This window comes from Brassica oleracea, chromosome C6 (assembly GCF_000695525.1).
Source record: "Brassica oleracea var. oleracea cultivar TO1000 chromosome C6, BOL, whole genome shotgun sequence".
NCBI classification, from domain to species: Eukaryota; Viridiplantae; Streptophyta; class Magnoliopsida; order Brassicales; family Brassicaceae; genus Brassica; species Brassica oleracea.
In genome coordinates, this window is record NC_027753.1 from 20,545,480 (window position 1) to 20,559,408 (window position 13,929).

At 34.2% G+C, this 13,929-nt stretch overlaps 1 protein-coding gene across 3 annotated transcripts; it reads right to left on the reverse strand.

The window, feature by feature from the left end:
* Positions 1-832: 832 nt before the first annotated feature.
* On the reverse strand, positions 833-4,504 carry LOC106297107 (fatty acyl-CoA reductase 6, chloroplastic-like). 3 transcript variants are annotated; one of them, XM_013733388.1, is made up of 9 exons: positions 4,176-4,499; positions 4,004-4,107; positions 3,693-3,892; positions 3,490-3,590; positions 3,280-3,348; positions 1,977-2,148; positions 1,737-1,898; positions 1,189-1,656; positions 833-1,109 (listed from the first exon to the last, which is right to left on the reverse strand). In XM_013733388.1, exons 1-9 carry the CDS (start codon positions 4,456-4,458, stop codon positions 950-952), a joined length of 1,719 nt encoding a protein of 572 aa, XP_013588842.1. In that variant the 5' UTR covers positions 4,459-4,499; the 3' UTR covers positions 833-949. The 3 variants fall into 3 exon arrangements, with proteins under 3 accessions (XP_013588842.1, XP_013588843.1, XP_013588844.1); XM_013733390.1 differs by having other exon boundaries at positions 969-1,117; XM_013733389.1 differs by lacking the exon at positions 3,280-3,348 and having other exon boundaries at positions 4,176-4,504.
* Positions 4,505-13,929: the final 9,425 nt, after the last annotated feature.

Sequence of the window (13,929 nt, forward strand, 5' to 3'; positions counted from 1 at the left end):
CTTGGAAAACAAAGTTTTGTTTGGGATTACAGCTTGAGTACATTAACAATGAAATCCTTGTGCATCAAATAGTATATACAGAAAAGGGTACTCAAGAGATTTAATATGGACCAGTCTCACCCATTATCTAGTACATGGGCGTGAGATCACTTGTTTTGGACACTGATCCATTCAGTCCAAAGGTGGACGATAAAGAAGTCCATTTAGTCCTGAGATGGACGATGCAGAAGTCTTGTTTTAGACACTGATCTGATTGGTCCATAAGAAGGACGATGAAGAAGTTTTTGATTTTGGTTTATTTTATACTAACCAGCCCAAAGAGGGGTTATTTGGTTTTGTTGATATGTTTTCAGACAGGTTGTGTTTTACACATAATGGTACACGCATATCACAGCAACATCATCCAAGATTTCGTGTGTGTGTATTTGAGGTCGATGACTCAATATGTTCGATCAGATTTTGGCATGGCCGATGGTAAAGAATAACCAACTATCATGTTTGAGGACGAAGCATATTCTGCCCAAGATCTTCATCACCCACGGATTGCAGAAAATTAGAGAGGTCCAAGGAACCTTCAATAATGTCCAAATCAGGGGGAGTAATATGTGTTGTACTCTTTTTCCTTCACCATGGTTTTGTCCCAATTGGGTTTTCCTGGTAAGGATTTAATGAGGCAAAATTAAAGCACATTACAAGCTCTAAACGGTTATGGCATCCAAGGGAGAGTGTTATGAACCAGATTGTGGATGGCTCATGACCAAGAGATTATGATTTGTAATCTTTCCATTTATCTATGACGGTATAATCTCATATATAAGGAACCTCTATGTTATGAATAAAGATAGACTTTTCCATTACTTTTACAACATTTAGAAAATTCATTTAAAAAAAAACAATATGTTTTGTTACATTTGGTGAGCTCAAGTAGTTGCACCAACCAAATCACTTTTTAATTTGATCTTTCCTTCAAAGATTCCCTTTTGAGACCTGGAAGATGAACGTTCACAATGTAATGCTCCCAGTCAATGCTTTTGACATCAAAGTCAAACATCTCTATCTCTTCCATTGACATCTCCTGAATAAGACTCCTTGTATTGGTGTCATCAAACCTAAGATTCTAACCAAGAGTCAGTAATCTAATAGCTTTTTGTTTAATAAAATAATAACAAGTCCAAGTATGTTACTTACCGAGCTTGAAAGAACGCGTAAGGCTCATATGTTCTTGCTAGGGACACAAAATAGTCTAGTATTCTTTTTCCCTTGAAGCTCAATGTGGTATGTGACTCTTCTGCTTCTCCACCTTCATTCGTAGTTCCCCTTTCCTGTTTTGCTATTATGTCGAATACCGAGGAGGTGAAACCATCTAAGGAACTGTGGAATTTCCATCGCTCTAAGTCTATCACTGTCAATGGAAAGTCACACAAATGTTGATAAGCGAGGTCCATATACTCGCCAGCTCGTAGGGGATGCGCATGAGATGAAGAAGTGACATTGTAAACTTTGAGATCGGAGTTTCGACAACCATGCTTTGCCATGGCTGCTATTGTCGCATTCACAACCATATCAACAGGTATAATGTCCAAAAAAGATTGAGAATCTCCCCAGAAGCCAGAAATTTGGCCTTTACCATAGGCCAAGATCATTGGATCAGTCATCCTGTGTTTTTTATAAACAAAAAGAAAATATAAAATAAGAAAATCTAATCCCTTAGTCTTTAACAATGAAAATCTTATAACCTTATTCCTTGGATCCAGCCGGGGAAAGGCTCCTTGTAAGAGCTTTCTATAATACTAGGCCTTATGATCACTACAGGCACATCTTCTCGCATGGTTTGGATTAAAGTCTCACCCATTGCTTTTGTGAACGTGTAAGTGTTTTCCCAGCCATAGTGTTGAGCTCTAAGGTAAAAAAAATATTGTTTCAGATTTTAGTAACATAATAATGTGCAAAGAGTATATTTTCCCCTTCATCCTCACCTTTGGATGCCAAGTTCTTTCAGCTTCTTGATTTCTCCACTGCCATGGAACTTTCTCACAGCTTCTGAAGCTAATTTGAGCTCATGTTCGACGTTCAAGTCAGAAGTTATGTTTTTTCCAACGCAGAGAGGAGCCTCTAGTACTGTTCCCTCTTTCTTACCAGTCACATAAGCTATATAACAAAACCAAAAGAAAATTTAAAACTATATATATATAGTCAATGCCATGCCAAGGTGTTGAGGGGCCTAAGGCGAAAATAATTTTTTACTCAGAATTTAGTAATAAACATTTATCACATAAATTTTGTAAAACAATATATTTAATATTTATAAATATATATATATGAAGAACCAAACATAAAATTTCTCAAAAATTATATAAGCTATTTAGTTTTCTAAACAAAAGATAAAAACATATATACAAATATTCAAAATTATCTAAGACGATTTGTAATAATTAATTAAATATATGTTGATTTAGATAGGCTAAAAGGCAACTTAAAATGTATTATTACAAGATTGCAAATAAAACTACAAGAGCATAAATATGAAACAAATAATTAATTCCTGAAACAAAACTTAAAAATGAAGACAGAAATATTTTAGGAATAAATATGAAAGTTAAAATCTTAAATTTTATAATAGCATAATATAAAATATATCCAGATAGTGTAAATAAATTAATAGCAACAAAAATATTGCATATATCAAAGCTAATAGGAAAATTTATCTATAAAGTTATAAAAAGTTGAATGAAATAATAAAATAGGGCCCCCAAAATATAGGATGTAAGTTGGGGGCCTAAGAGCAAGCGCATTAATGAACCCCGGTTGGGGTTCATAATTTGAATTTTTTATTATTATTTTTTTTTATTTTTCGTTTGATTTTTTTTAAAAAAAAATAAATAAATAAATAATCTGACCAATAACGGGCCGCCACGTGGCGTGGGGCCCGCTAAACAGTAATGACCCGGGTTCATGCGGAAGGAGCATGGCGAGACGAGGTCTTCGCTGTTGTTTATTATAATACTCCCTCTGTTTCTAAAAGATCTATATTCTAGTTTTTTCACACATTTTAATAAAACACATTAAATTTGCATAATTTTTTGTGTTTATCTTCTTTCCACAATTTTAAACCAATAAAAACCCAATTAGTGCAATTAAGATTTTTGAAGTTTGCAATTAGTTAATAAAATTTGGATTAAAAATGTAAAAACTGAATCTTTTAGGAACAAAATATTTTTCTAGAATATGTATCTTTAAGGAACGGAGGGAGTAATTTTTTTTCTCGATTTGAGTGTGAACCTCCCATAAGACTCTTCAATGCGGTTGCTCTAAGGCAATTGCCTTTCTTGTAGCATAGTGAGCACGGCTCTGTTATGGAACAACTTTTTGGAATGAATGTAAAATTATTCAGTTTTAGTACATCAATTGCATATATTTTAGAAAATATTTGAAAAAATGAACCAATAAACCATGTGGAATAATCTTTATAGGCAAAACATAAACTCATACCAGTTGAGATATGGAGAAAGAGTTTCAGTTTCTTGCAGTCTTTGGCAAAGCTCAAGAGCCGACCAGGTCCAAGAGCGTTGACATTTAAAGCAAGGTCGTATCTGTATGAGTTTGCTTGGGTTAGAAACAACTTGTTTGTTTGTAAGTAAACAAGTAGAACGGAAAAAAAATTACAGAGTAAGAAGTAGAAACATAGTAAACACCTGTCGTCAAATGTCGTGCGACCTGCACAGCTTATAACGACATCAATTTCGCCACTAATCTTGGCTGCTATTTCAGATCCGACCCCCAGATTGTCCTCTCCTATGTCTCCAATTATTGGAATCAACTTGCTTTTCATAAATTCTTCATAAGATCTCCCATGCATTTGCTTCAAATGATTGAACAGATCCGAGCTTATGATCTGCGTGGAACAAATGGATATAATTTTTTTTTAAATGGATACAAATTTAATTTGGAGAAAGGAAAAAAAGAAAGAAAATAAAAAGAGTAAGGATGAGACTGGAAACAAAACCTCATCATAGAGTCTCTTGTTGGCTGATTCTTGATCCTTGGATTTTATCAGAATGAATATCTTCCCAATATCAGGACTTGCCCTCAATAATTTCTCAATCAGCACTGCGACAGACAAAAAAAAATCCGTTTAACTGGACAAGAAGAAAACTCTGTTTTAGGTTTTGTCTTACCTTTAGCAAGAAAACCTGTTGCACCAGTAACAAGATAGGTTTTTCCCTTCAAGAAACGGGTGATTCCAACTCCATCACTGACGCTACTTGGTTCTGGCTCAGGAGACACAGCTTTAAACGACGTTTCACGATAACAAAGAGAAGTTTGGACTCTACGTGTGATCGACTGTGGCAAACGACAAGCCAAGAAGTGGTTCGGTCTGCTGAGGAAAGAGGAGAAGAAGCGGACGTCATGCAACTTGACGGCCTTGCTTGTGGCCAGCAGATTTGTTGTCATTGCCATATTTAGAAGAAGAAAAATGTGAAGCTTTTAGTTTTTTCTTTTTATGGAAGGCTTTTGTGTGGGAATGAGAATATATATATATAGAAAAAATTACAAAGGTAGTTAATGCGGTTAGGTCTCCGGTAAGATGTCACATAGTTGGATCCACTGGTGAACCCATAAATTTATTTACTTTTTTTTTGGTAAAATAAATTTATTTACTTGGGGTCCAATGTTGACTCATAGGTAAGCAGAGGAGTATGTTTTAACGTCCTTCCACAAGCGAAGGGTCACGTAGGCATGGGCACGGATCGAATATCCAGGTTTTTGAAGGTATTTGTGATTTGCTTTGTATGTCACGGATATCTAATTTTTCGATTTATTTTGCTTCGGAAAAATACGGATATTCGAAAAAAGGGATATCCGGAAAATAAATAGATATTTGCGGATATTTATGAATACTTACGGATATCTCATATGTTTTGATTAATACAAATAATTTTAAAATTTTGATACAATTTTTTTTTGTAAAATATGTTTTTGCATGATATATATGATAAAAATTAAAAAAAGTAGGAAATCTACATATTTTGTAGTTTTTGAACTTAGTTAACAATTATAATAACACAATACTTAAGAAAAAATATAATTGTGATAAATGTGTTCTCTTCCTTTTATGTAATACTTTTATATAAGTAATAATGTAAAATATAATTTATCAAATCATACGTTAGAATAATAATTATATAATTTTATACATTAAAATTTTAAAAATAATCAAGATATACAAGTATTTATATATTGTCGGATCGGATCGGATATCCGTTTTTCAAAATTTTAATATTTGTGATTTGCTTCGATTTTAACGGATATTGATTTTTAATATTTGCTTTGCTTCGAAAGTTTACGGATATCCGGAATTTTCGGATCGAATCGAAACGAATAACGAATCGGATCAAATTTAACGGATAAAATGCTCAGTCCTAGGGTCATGGACTCAAAATGTTTCACATACTGTAAGAGCTCAAAATGTTTCACATACTGTAAGAGATAGTTTCCGCTCTCGTGCATGACTGAGATTGATAGTCTGCATGCCGGACAAAAAGATTGACTTATCGGTAAGGAGTATGTTGTATATATGTTACTGCGGCTTGAAACTTGGTCAATACCTTTTTTGTTCTTTTACCAGTTGCATTCTCTAAAACTCTGACATTATTATTTCATATTATTTAACGTCAATTAAGTAGTACTTTCCATCTGTTTAATATTTTAAAACCAAAACGTAAAATTCATGAGAGATTATACTGTATAATTTATACATGTATGTACGAAGCATATCTGAATATTTAAAATACAAAAGATGACTAGAATAAGTATAACTTACTATGCCTCAGACGGATCAGATATCCGGACAATTTTAAGGTATCCGGATCCATAATTTTACTATACTTATCCGGATCCGAGGTTCTCAGATATCCTGGTGTCGGATATCCGGGTGTCCAATATCCTTCTAAAAATTGTAATATCCGGCGGATATCCGGATCCGGATTTGGATCCATAAAATAAATAAAAAATAATATTAATATAGAGAAATACCCTAGGATAGCTCTAAAAAAATTTATGTGACAAATATAAACTCTAAAGATCAAAATGACCAAAATATTTTATTAAAAAGGTAAATATACACTTATACCCCTAGGGTTAACCAATCTAAACCTAAGAGCATGATTAATGGGGGGTTCTTAGAGTGGGGTTCTTAGCGGAATATAAGAACCCGTTTCTTAACTTTTAACTAAAAAAGGTAAGAACCGCTCTAAAATATCTTACGAAAGCTCTGGGGTAGGATTCCTATAGTGGCGTCCTCCATGAAAGCTCTGGGTTATGGTGGCTCGACGACATCCTTGGCTTTAGTGCTCCGTTTGAGGATGGCGGAGAGGAAGCCGGTGTCTGATAGCTAGTCATTGGGATCTAGGTTTTGTCTCGATTTCGCAAGAGTAACTGCTGCCGACGGATCTAACCTCGGGGATGACGGTTCCTCGGTTTATGATTCATGTCCGGTTTAGTTTCGTCTTGCCCCCGTGCTGTTTGTGAAGCTTTGCAAGATTTCTCGGACTTGGATGAAGGACTAGACACGAGGTGATTTTTGCGGTGGCTAGGTTTCCGGTAGTCGGATCTCCTCCGGTTCGGCGTCTGTTGCCGCGGGACTACTCTGACAGTGGCTTATCTGACGAGGCAAGTGCTGACAGAGCTGTATACTGACTTGGACACCCGGTGTTGGCAGTCGCGACAGTCGGTTGTTGGTGAGGAGGGAGCTCAACTCCCCTGGGCTTTTCACCCACGCGGTCTTTCTAGCTTTTTGCAGTTATTTGTTGTTTTCTTGGTCTAGTTTCATGTAACCTAGAGTCTCTGTTTTTTCCAGTTGACCGGAGTTGTTGTACTTCACCGGATCTCATTTTTGGGAAAGATAAATATAAATATAAATATAATATATATATACTATATATATAATCAGAAATATTAAACGTTCTATCTAACTTTATTTATTAATTGAAGTTTGTATGATTAATCAAAATATTTTAGCAAATACATAATTCGATAATTTGTAATATTATGTATTTTAAAACTACATATTCACATTCAAACTCAATAAAATATATACTGCTTTTAAAAAATCAGGACCCCTGGATCCAGAGTGAACCTTAACGCGGTGGCATTGATCGACTCTTTCTTAAATTGCAGTATGCATATTTTGAATATCCGGCTAAGAATACCATCACTGCAAAGAGACATATACAGGGAAACACTGTGGTAATCTTATGGCACTTTGGATTAATTTGATTATCTTTGGGTGTTAACCTCCTTTGTTCAAGCTTGTTTTTTTTGCCTTGGTAGAGGTGACTTTAGATTTAGCTTTCGTAAAATTTAGTTTTCATTACTATGAATATTTATATTCGTAGCAAAAAGAAATAATAATAACCGGCTAAGTTGTTCTTTTTTTTTCTTAATTTTTACAAACCGTCGCTATATAAGTGGGAAATACGTTAGGATAGAACTAAAAAAAAATTATGTTACAAATATAGACTCTAATGATCAAAATGAGCAAACATTTTCATTAAAAAGGTAAATATACATTTATACCCATAGGGTTAACTAATCCAAACCTTAGGGTTTAGAGTTAAAGGGTGAGGATTAGGGATTGAGATTTAAAATTTTATAAAATAAAAAATAAATATTAAAATTTTGAAAATAAAAATTTTAAAAATAGTTTCAAAAATTATTTTTCGAATTACAAAAAAGAAAATTTAAAAAATAAATAAAATAAAAAATAAATATTAAAATTTTGAAAATAAAAATTTTAAAAATAGTTTCAAAAATTATTTTTCGAATTACAAAAAAGAAAATTTAAAAAATAAATAAAATAAAAAATAAAAATAAAATAAAAAATTTATAAAAAAGTTCAAAACCATATAATCTATATATTTTAATTTTTTAAATTTTTTTAAAATTTTTAAATTGTTTAAATTTTTTTTTTAATTTTTTTAATTTTTTTAATTTTTAATTTTTTATATATCTAGGGTATTATGGTCCTTTTACATATTAAATGAAATATTTTGGTTATTTTTCTCCTTGTGGTCTATGTTTGTGATCAAAATTGAAAATGATCTATTTAGGAGAATTGTCTTCTATAAGTTCTATCAAAATTTAACATTAATATAAAATTTAACATTTTATCGAAAGAAAATTTGATTTTTTTTTATAAACTCTATCGGCTGATCTGGTCGGCTTCGGAAGTAGAGATGGTAATCGTGGATCTGGACCGCAGGTCTGGCCCGTAAAGTACTGTCGCGGGACGGTATTGGGACAAGATTTTCTAGGCCCGTAAATTTGCGGGCTTCGTTGGACGGGCTTTGCGGGACTGGGCTTTTTGCGCGATGGGCCGAAACGGGTCATGCGTGATTACATGGACCCGCATTTTTTTCTTCATTTCTTATTTTACCTGAAAAAAACGAGAAATATAGTGAGAAGAAAGCGATTCATATGACTTTTCCCCCAGAAAACACAAGGGGTTCCAACGATGATGATTCGAGCTTCGGCGATGACGACTCCAGCTTCAGCGATGACGATTCGAGCTCCGGTGGTGTTTTGATTTGGTTTTCTCTTTTTATTACACACAACTATGAATTTCATTATTACAATGTGATATTTCTTATTTAAGTTGATTGGTTTTGTTTTTAGTACTGTGAACTGGTGTTTTTCTTAAATTAAATTTGGTTATAATGGTGTTGTTTAGGAAAAAAGTTAGTTGTATATAACGTCACTTGTATAATTTGTCAAAGTGGTTCACGAATTTTTTTGCAATCCAAATAGTTAAAAAGAGAGATGGTTTGATGAAGATATACAACACTTGAGCCAAATTATTACAACGACAACAATTCAATCAGATTCAAACTCAACAAAAGCTTATCCTGATAACAAAAGAAGATTTTTAACTCAAGAACGCAAGCACAAACGGAGCTTTGTGGCATTGATTTTGATAAGCTTTTTAGTGAAGTTTAATGAGCTCTCTTCAACTCTCTTACACAACTCTTCTACTTGAACATTCATGAAAGAAGTTGTCTAGCAGGCGGTTTGATAAGGAGGCGTCCCGCGGGACGGCCCGCGAAGGCCTATATATTCTGCGGTACGTGTTTGGACCGACATTTTGAAAACCGCAGTCCGCGCGGAACAGGCTCGATGTGACCCGTTCGACGACTAACCCGCCGCGGTACGGAACGGAACGGTATGGGTAAACATGTTTGACATCTCTACTCAGAAGGAACACACTTAGTACTACAGAGTGGACGGACTATTACACTGTCTGACTCGAGTTTGGAATACCTTCCGAAATTTTGATTTGAAAATTCTATTTATCATCTATTGTCAAAGCTACTTTTCACACTTTTATCATCTATATATGCTTTGCTATAATCGTAATTCTTATAGTTTCCATGATCTATATATGCTTATAGTATTATTTTATTTATAATACTATATTTTTAATATTAATCCACAAAGATTGAACGTTCTGATCGATACTAATTAAAATCGGAAAAGGAGAAATATTTCGGTAATGATTTGTGCGTCTCTTAGAAGAAGATTATATAAATATTACATATGTATACAACATGAAGCATATCTATATACTTAAGTACAAAATATTGCCTAGAATAATTATCACTGATTTTAGGGAAGCAAATTGATGTGAATCCCTAAACATATGGTCACTCATGACTCAACTTACGGAAACTAATTGATTTAAAAAATTTATTAGAAAAAATATGATATCACATAAACTCAATAAAAATGGTTGGCTGGCTCACATGTGAGACAGAAGAGATATGATCTTTGAAATTTCCCTTTGGCACTCAATCGAATAAGAAAATAGTAACCATTAAAGAAAGTAGCTCCAAAAAAAACCGTTATTTGCTCTGCCTACCATTAACATCACACATGATCTCTGTCGAATTTGGCAAGTTTGAAAATAGATAACATTAGGCCTGGGCATAAAATCCTGAACCCGAAATCCGAACCGAACCCGAACAGAAAAATCCGACCCGTTATCCGACCCGAAACGTAAAAATACCCGAACAGGTCTTGTAGGGTGGTACAAAAATATCCGAACCCGAAGTGTTATTAACCGAACCCTAACGGGTAACCCGAAAATTCTGAAATTAATAGTCAATATAAATATTTTGAAATATATATAAGCATTCCAATTATTAAATTCAATATTTGTGCTAATATTATATATAATAATAAATATTAAAATTCTAATAAATGCATTAAGTACACAATTAGTTATAAATAAGTATTTTATAATTTGCTCATTGAAATAAAAAGTCTACTCCCCATAAGACAATACATATTTTTTACAAATGATGTTTGTTTTCATGCTTGATTTAACATTTTATTGTTATTTTATCAATTTTATATGTGATAGATTAATTTTTATTTAATTTAGATGTTTTTCTTTATGTTTTACTTCAAAAATTTTGTTTTTTACTTTGGTTATATCCGAACCGATATAACCCGAAATCGTACGATATATGATATACTTTATGGGTTTTATGATGCAATACAATTTTGAACTGAACCCGAAGTGTTATTATCCGAACCCGACCCGTACTAATAAAATTTTAGTATGGGACCTAGAAGCGTAAACCCGAAAATTTGAAAACCCAAAAAACCCGATCCGAATGCCAATGGATACCCGAACGCCTAGGCCTAGATAACATCATTCATGCAGTTCGTGGAAACAAATATAGTATCTTTTTTTGCTAGAATTGAAGATTAGGTTATTCACATGTTGATAAGTCTTTGATTTGTAATAGTTAAGGTTTAAAAGATTTTACATCCAGGTCTGGAGTTCAAATCCCAGAATATGCAATTTATTGCAGAATACAGGAAATCCAGGTTTTAAGTCCCGGAAAGAGCGATTTATTACTGCAGACTACAGAATAAAGACTTACAAGACATCTTCAACATGGTGCAAGGTAAATCCAGTCAGGCGTGGATCTTCATAGGACGGCTCAGGTAATGCAGTTAGGCGTAGATCCTCATAAGGCAGGTAGTGTTGTCGGCTGTCAAATCGTCTATGTAATATTTCTCATAATTGTAATGTCATACTAAATCAGCGTTAAAAAAAAAGTCTTTGATATGTAAACTATAAAACTCACTGCTTATTAGTGAACGCAGTCCCCATAAATCATTGAAAGTTGAACATAAAATCGGTAGGTGATAGAAAAACTATTGAAAGTTGACAATGTAATGCTCCGAGTTGATGCCTCTGCCATCGAACCCAAACATCTTTATTGTGCTACTCATCCAATATTCCCGTTGAATATGAAAGAGTATCATGTGTAACAACTGAAACGGACAGTGCAAAACAGAGTAGGTATGAAGAGAAGACATTGGGCGAACGATAATGTTTATATAAAGAAACTAAAGATATGTGCCAACGCTAAAACAAATGCCCAAAATGGAAACTGCAGACGACATATGTTTTCTCTCAAATTTTAGATGGTAAGTCAATTGTATGATGGAGTTTCTGTGAAAGATCTTGGATCTGAAATAACTTTCTTATTTCACAAAACTTAGTTACAAAGATTGACACTTTACAACTTATATAGTATTAGGGTTTTTACGAAAGCCCTAGAATCCCTAAGATAATATATTCACAAGTGGCTTCACTCTGACCGTTTGATTCACACACACAACGGTCTAAAGGAATTGTGAAGGACCACTTCACCAGCTGGCTTTGTCTGCTTCAAGACTGTACTACTGCAACTCTGTTTCGAATGGTTTGTGTTTGGCGCGACTTGACTCGGGCCTTGTTGAGTTGGACTTGATTTAATACTAAGGCCCATCTTCTGCGCTTCTTGCTTCATACTTCGTACACCCTCCCGCAAACTTGGAAGTTGAAGGTTCCCAACGCCAAGTTTGGATCGTAGTGACTGAAACGTTTTCCGGGGAAGGGACTTCGTAAAAATATCCGCAAGCTGCAGCATCGCCGGAATGTGTTGCACATTGACAAGCCCAAGCGCCACTCGTTCTCTGATGTAGTGGTAGTCCACCTCGAAATGTTTGGACCTGCTGTGGAACACTGGATTGGCCGATAAGTTGACAGCAGACAAGTTATCACATTGCAGGAGAGCAGGGCTGGACTGAGAGATGCGATTATCCCGAAGAAGAAAGTTAATCCAAGTGAGTTCCGCTGCCGTCTGAGCCAAGGCACGGTACTCTGCCTCTGTAGAAGACCTAGACACAGTAGGCTGCCTTTTAGCACACCACAAGACCAAGTTAGAGCCTAAGAACACACAGAATCCAGTGTGGTTGATCTTCGCGTATCAAGACAACCCGCCCAATCACTATCACTATAAGCCTCAAGAGAAAGAGAACTGTCTCGGTATAGATGAAGCCCATAGGCAGTGGTACCTCTAATGTAACGCAGTATTCGTTTGAGGATGGCGGAGAGGAAGCCGGTGTCTGATAGCTAGTCATCGGGATCTAGGTTTTGTCTCGATTTTGCAAGAGTAACTGCTGCCGACGGATCTAACCTCGGGGATGACGGTTCCTCGGATTATGATTCATGTCTGGTTTAGTTTCGTCATGCCCCCGTGCTGTTTGTGAAGCTGTGCGAGATTTCTCGGACTTGGATGAAGGACTAGACATAAGGTGACTTTTGCGGTGGCTAGGTTTCCGGTAATCGGATCTCCTCCGGTTCGGCGTCTGTTGCCGCGGGACTACTCTGACAGTGGCTTATCTGACGAGGCAAGTGCTGACAGAGCTGTATACTGACTTGGACACCCGGTGTTGGCAGTCGCGACAGTCGGTTGTTGGTGAGGAGGGAGCTCAACTCCCCTGGGCTTTTCACCCACGCGGTCTTTCTAGCTTTTTGCAGTTATTTGTTGTTTTCTTGGTCTAGTTTCATGTAACCTAGAGTCTCTGTTTTTTCCAGTTGACCGGAGTTGTTGTTCTTCACCGGATCTCATTTTTGGGAAAGATAAATATAAATATAAATATAATATATATATACTATATATATAATCAGAAATATTAAACGTTCTATCTAACTTTATTTATTAATTGAAGTTTGTATGATTAATCAAAATATTTTAGCAAATACATAATTCGATAATTTGTAATATTATGTATTTTAAAACTACATATTCACATTCAAACTCAATAAAATATATACTGCTTTTAAAAAATCAGGACCCCTAGATCCAGAGTGAACCTTAACGCGGTGGCATTGATCGACTCTTTCTTAAATTGCAGTATGCATATTTTGAATATCCGGCTAAGAATACCATCACTGCAAAGAGACATATACAGGGAAACACTTTGGTAATCTTATGGCACTTTGGATTAATTTGATTATCTTTGGGTGTTAACCTCCTTTGTTCAAGCTTGTTTTTTTTGCCTTGGTAGAGGTGACTTTAGATTTAGGTTTTGTAAAATTTAGTTTTCATTACTATGAATATTTATATTCGTAGCAAAAAGAAATAATAATAACTGGCTAAGTTGTTCTTTTTTTTTCTTAATTTTTACAAACCGTCGCTTTATAAGTGGAAAATACCTTGGAATAGCACTAAAAAAAGTTTATGTCATAAATATAGACTCTAATGATCAAAATGAGCAAAATTTTTCATTAAAATAGTAAATATACATTTATACCCATAGGGTTAACTAATCCAAATCTTAGGGTTTAGACTTAAAGGGTGAGGATTTGGGATTGAGATTTAAAATTTTATAAAATAAAAAATAAATATTAAAAATTTGAAAATAAAAATTTTAAAAGTAGTTTCAAAAATTATTTTTCGAATTACAAAAAGTAAATTTAAAAAATAAATAAAATAAAAAATAAAAATAAAATAAAAAATTTATAAAAAAGTTTGAAACCATATAATCTATATATTTTAATTTTTTTAATTTTTTTTAAATTTTTAAATT

Excerpts from the sequence above, each read along its gene's own strand:
- LOC106297107 (XM_013733388.1), bottom strand. The coding sequence starts at position 4,458 with ATGGCAATGACAACAAATCTGCTGGCCACAAGCAAGGCCGTCAAGTTG. Across the intron at positions 4,108-4,175 it reads AACAGGTTTTCTTGCTAAAG|TGCTGATTGAGAAATTATTG; the intron begins GTAAGACAAAAC and ends TGTCTGTCGCAG. Across the intron at positions 3,349-3,489 it reads CTTTCTCCATATCTCAACTG|AGCCGTGCTCACTATGCTAC; the intron begins GTATGAGTTTAT and ends GTTCCATAACAG.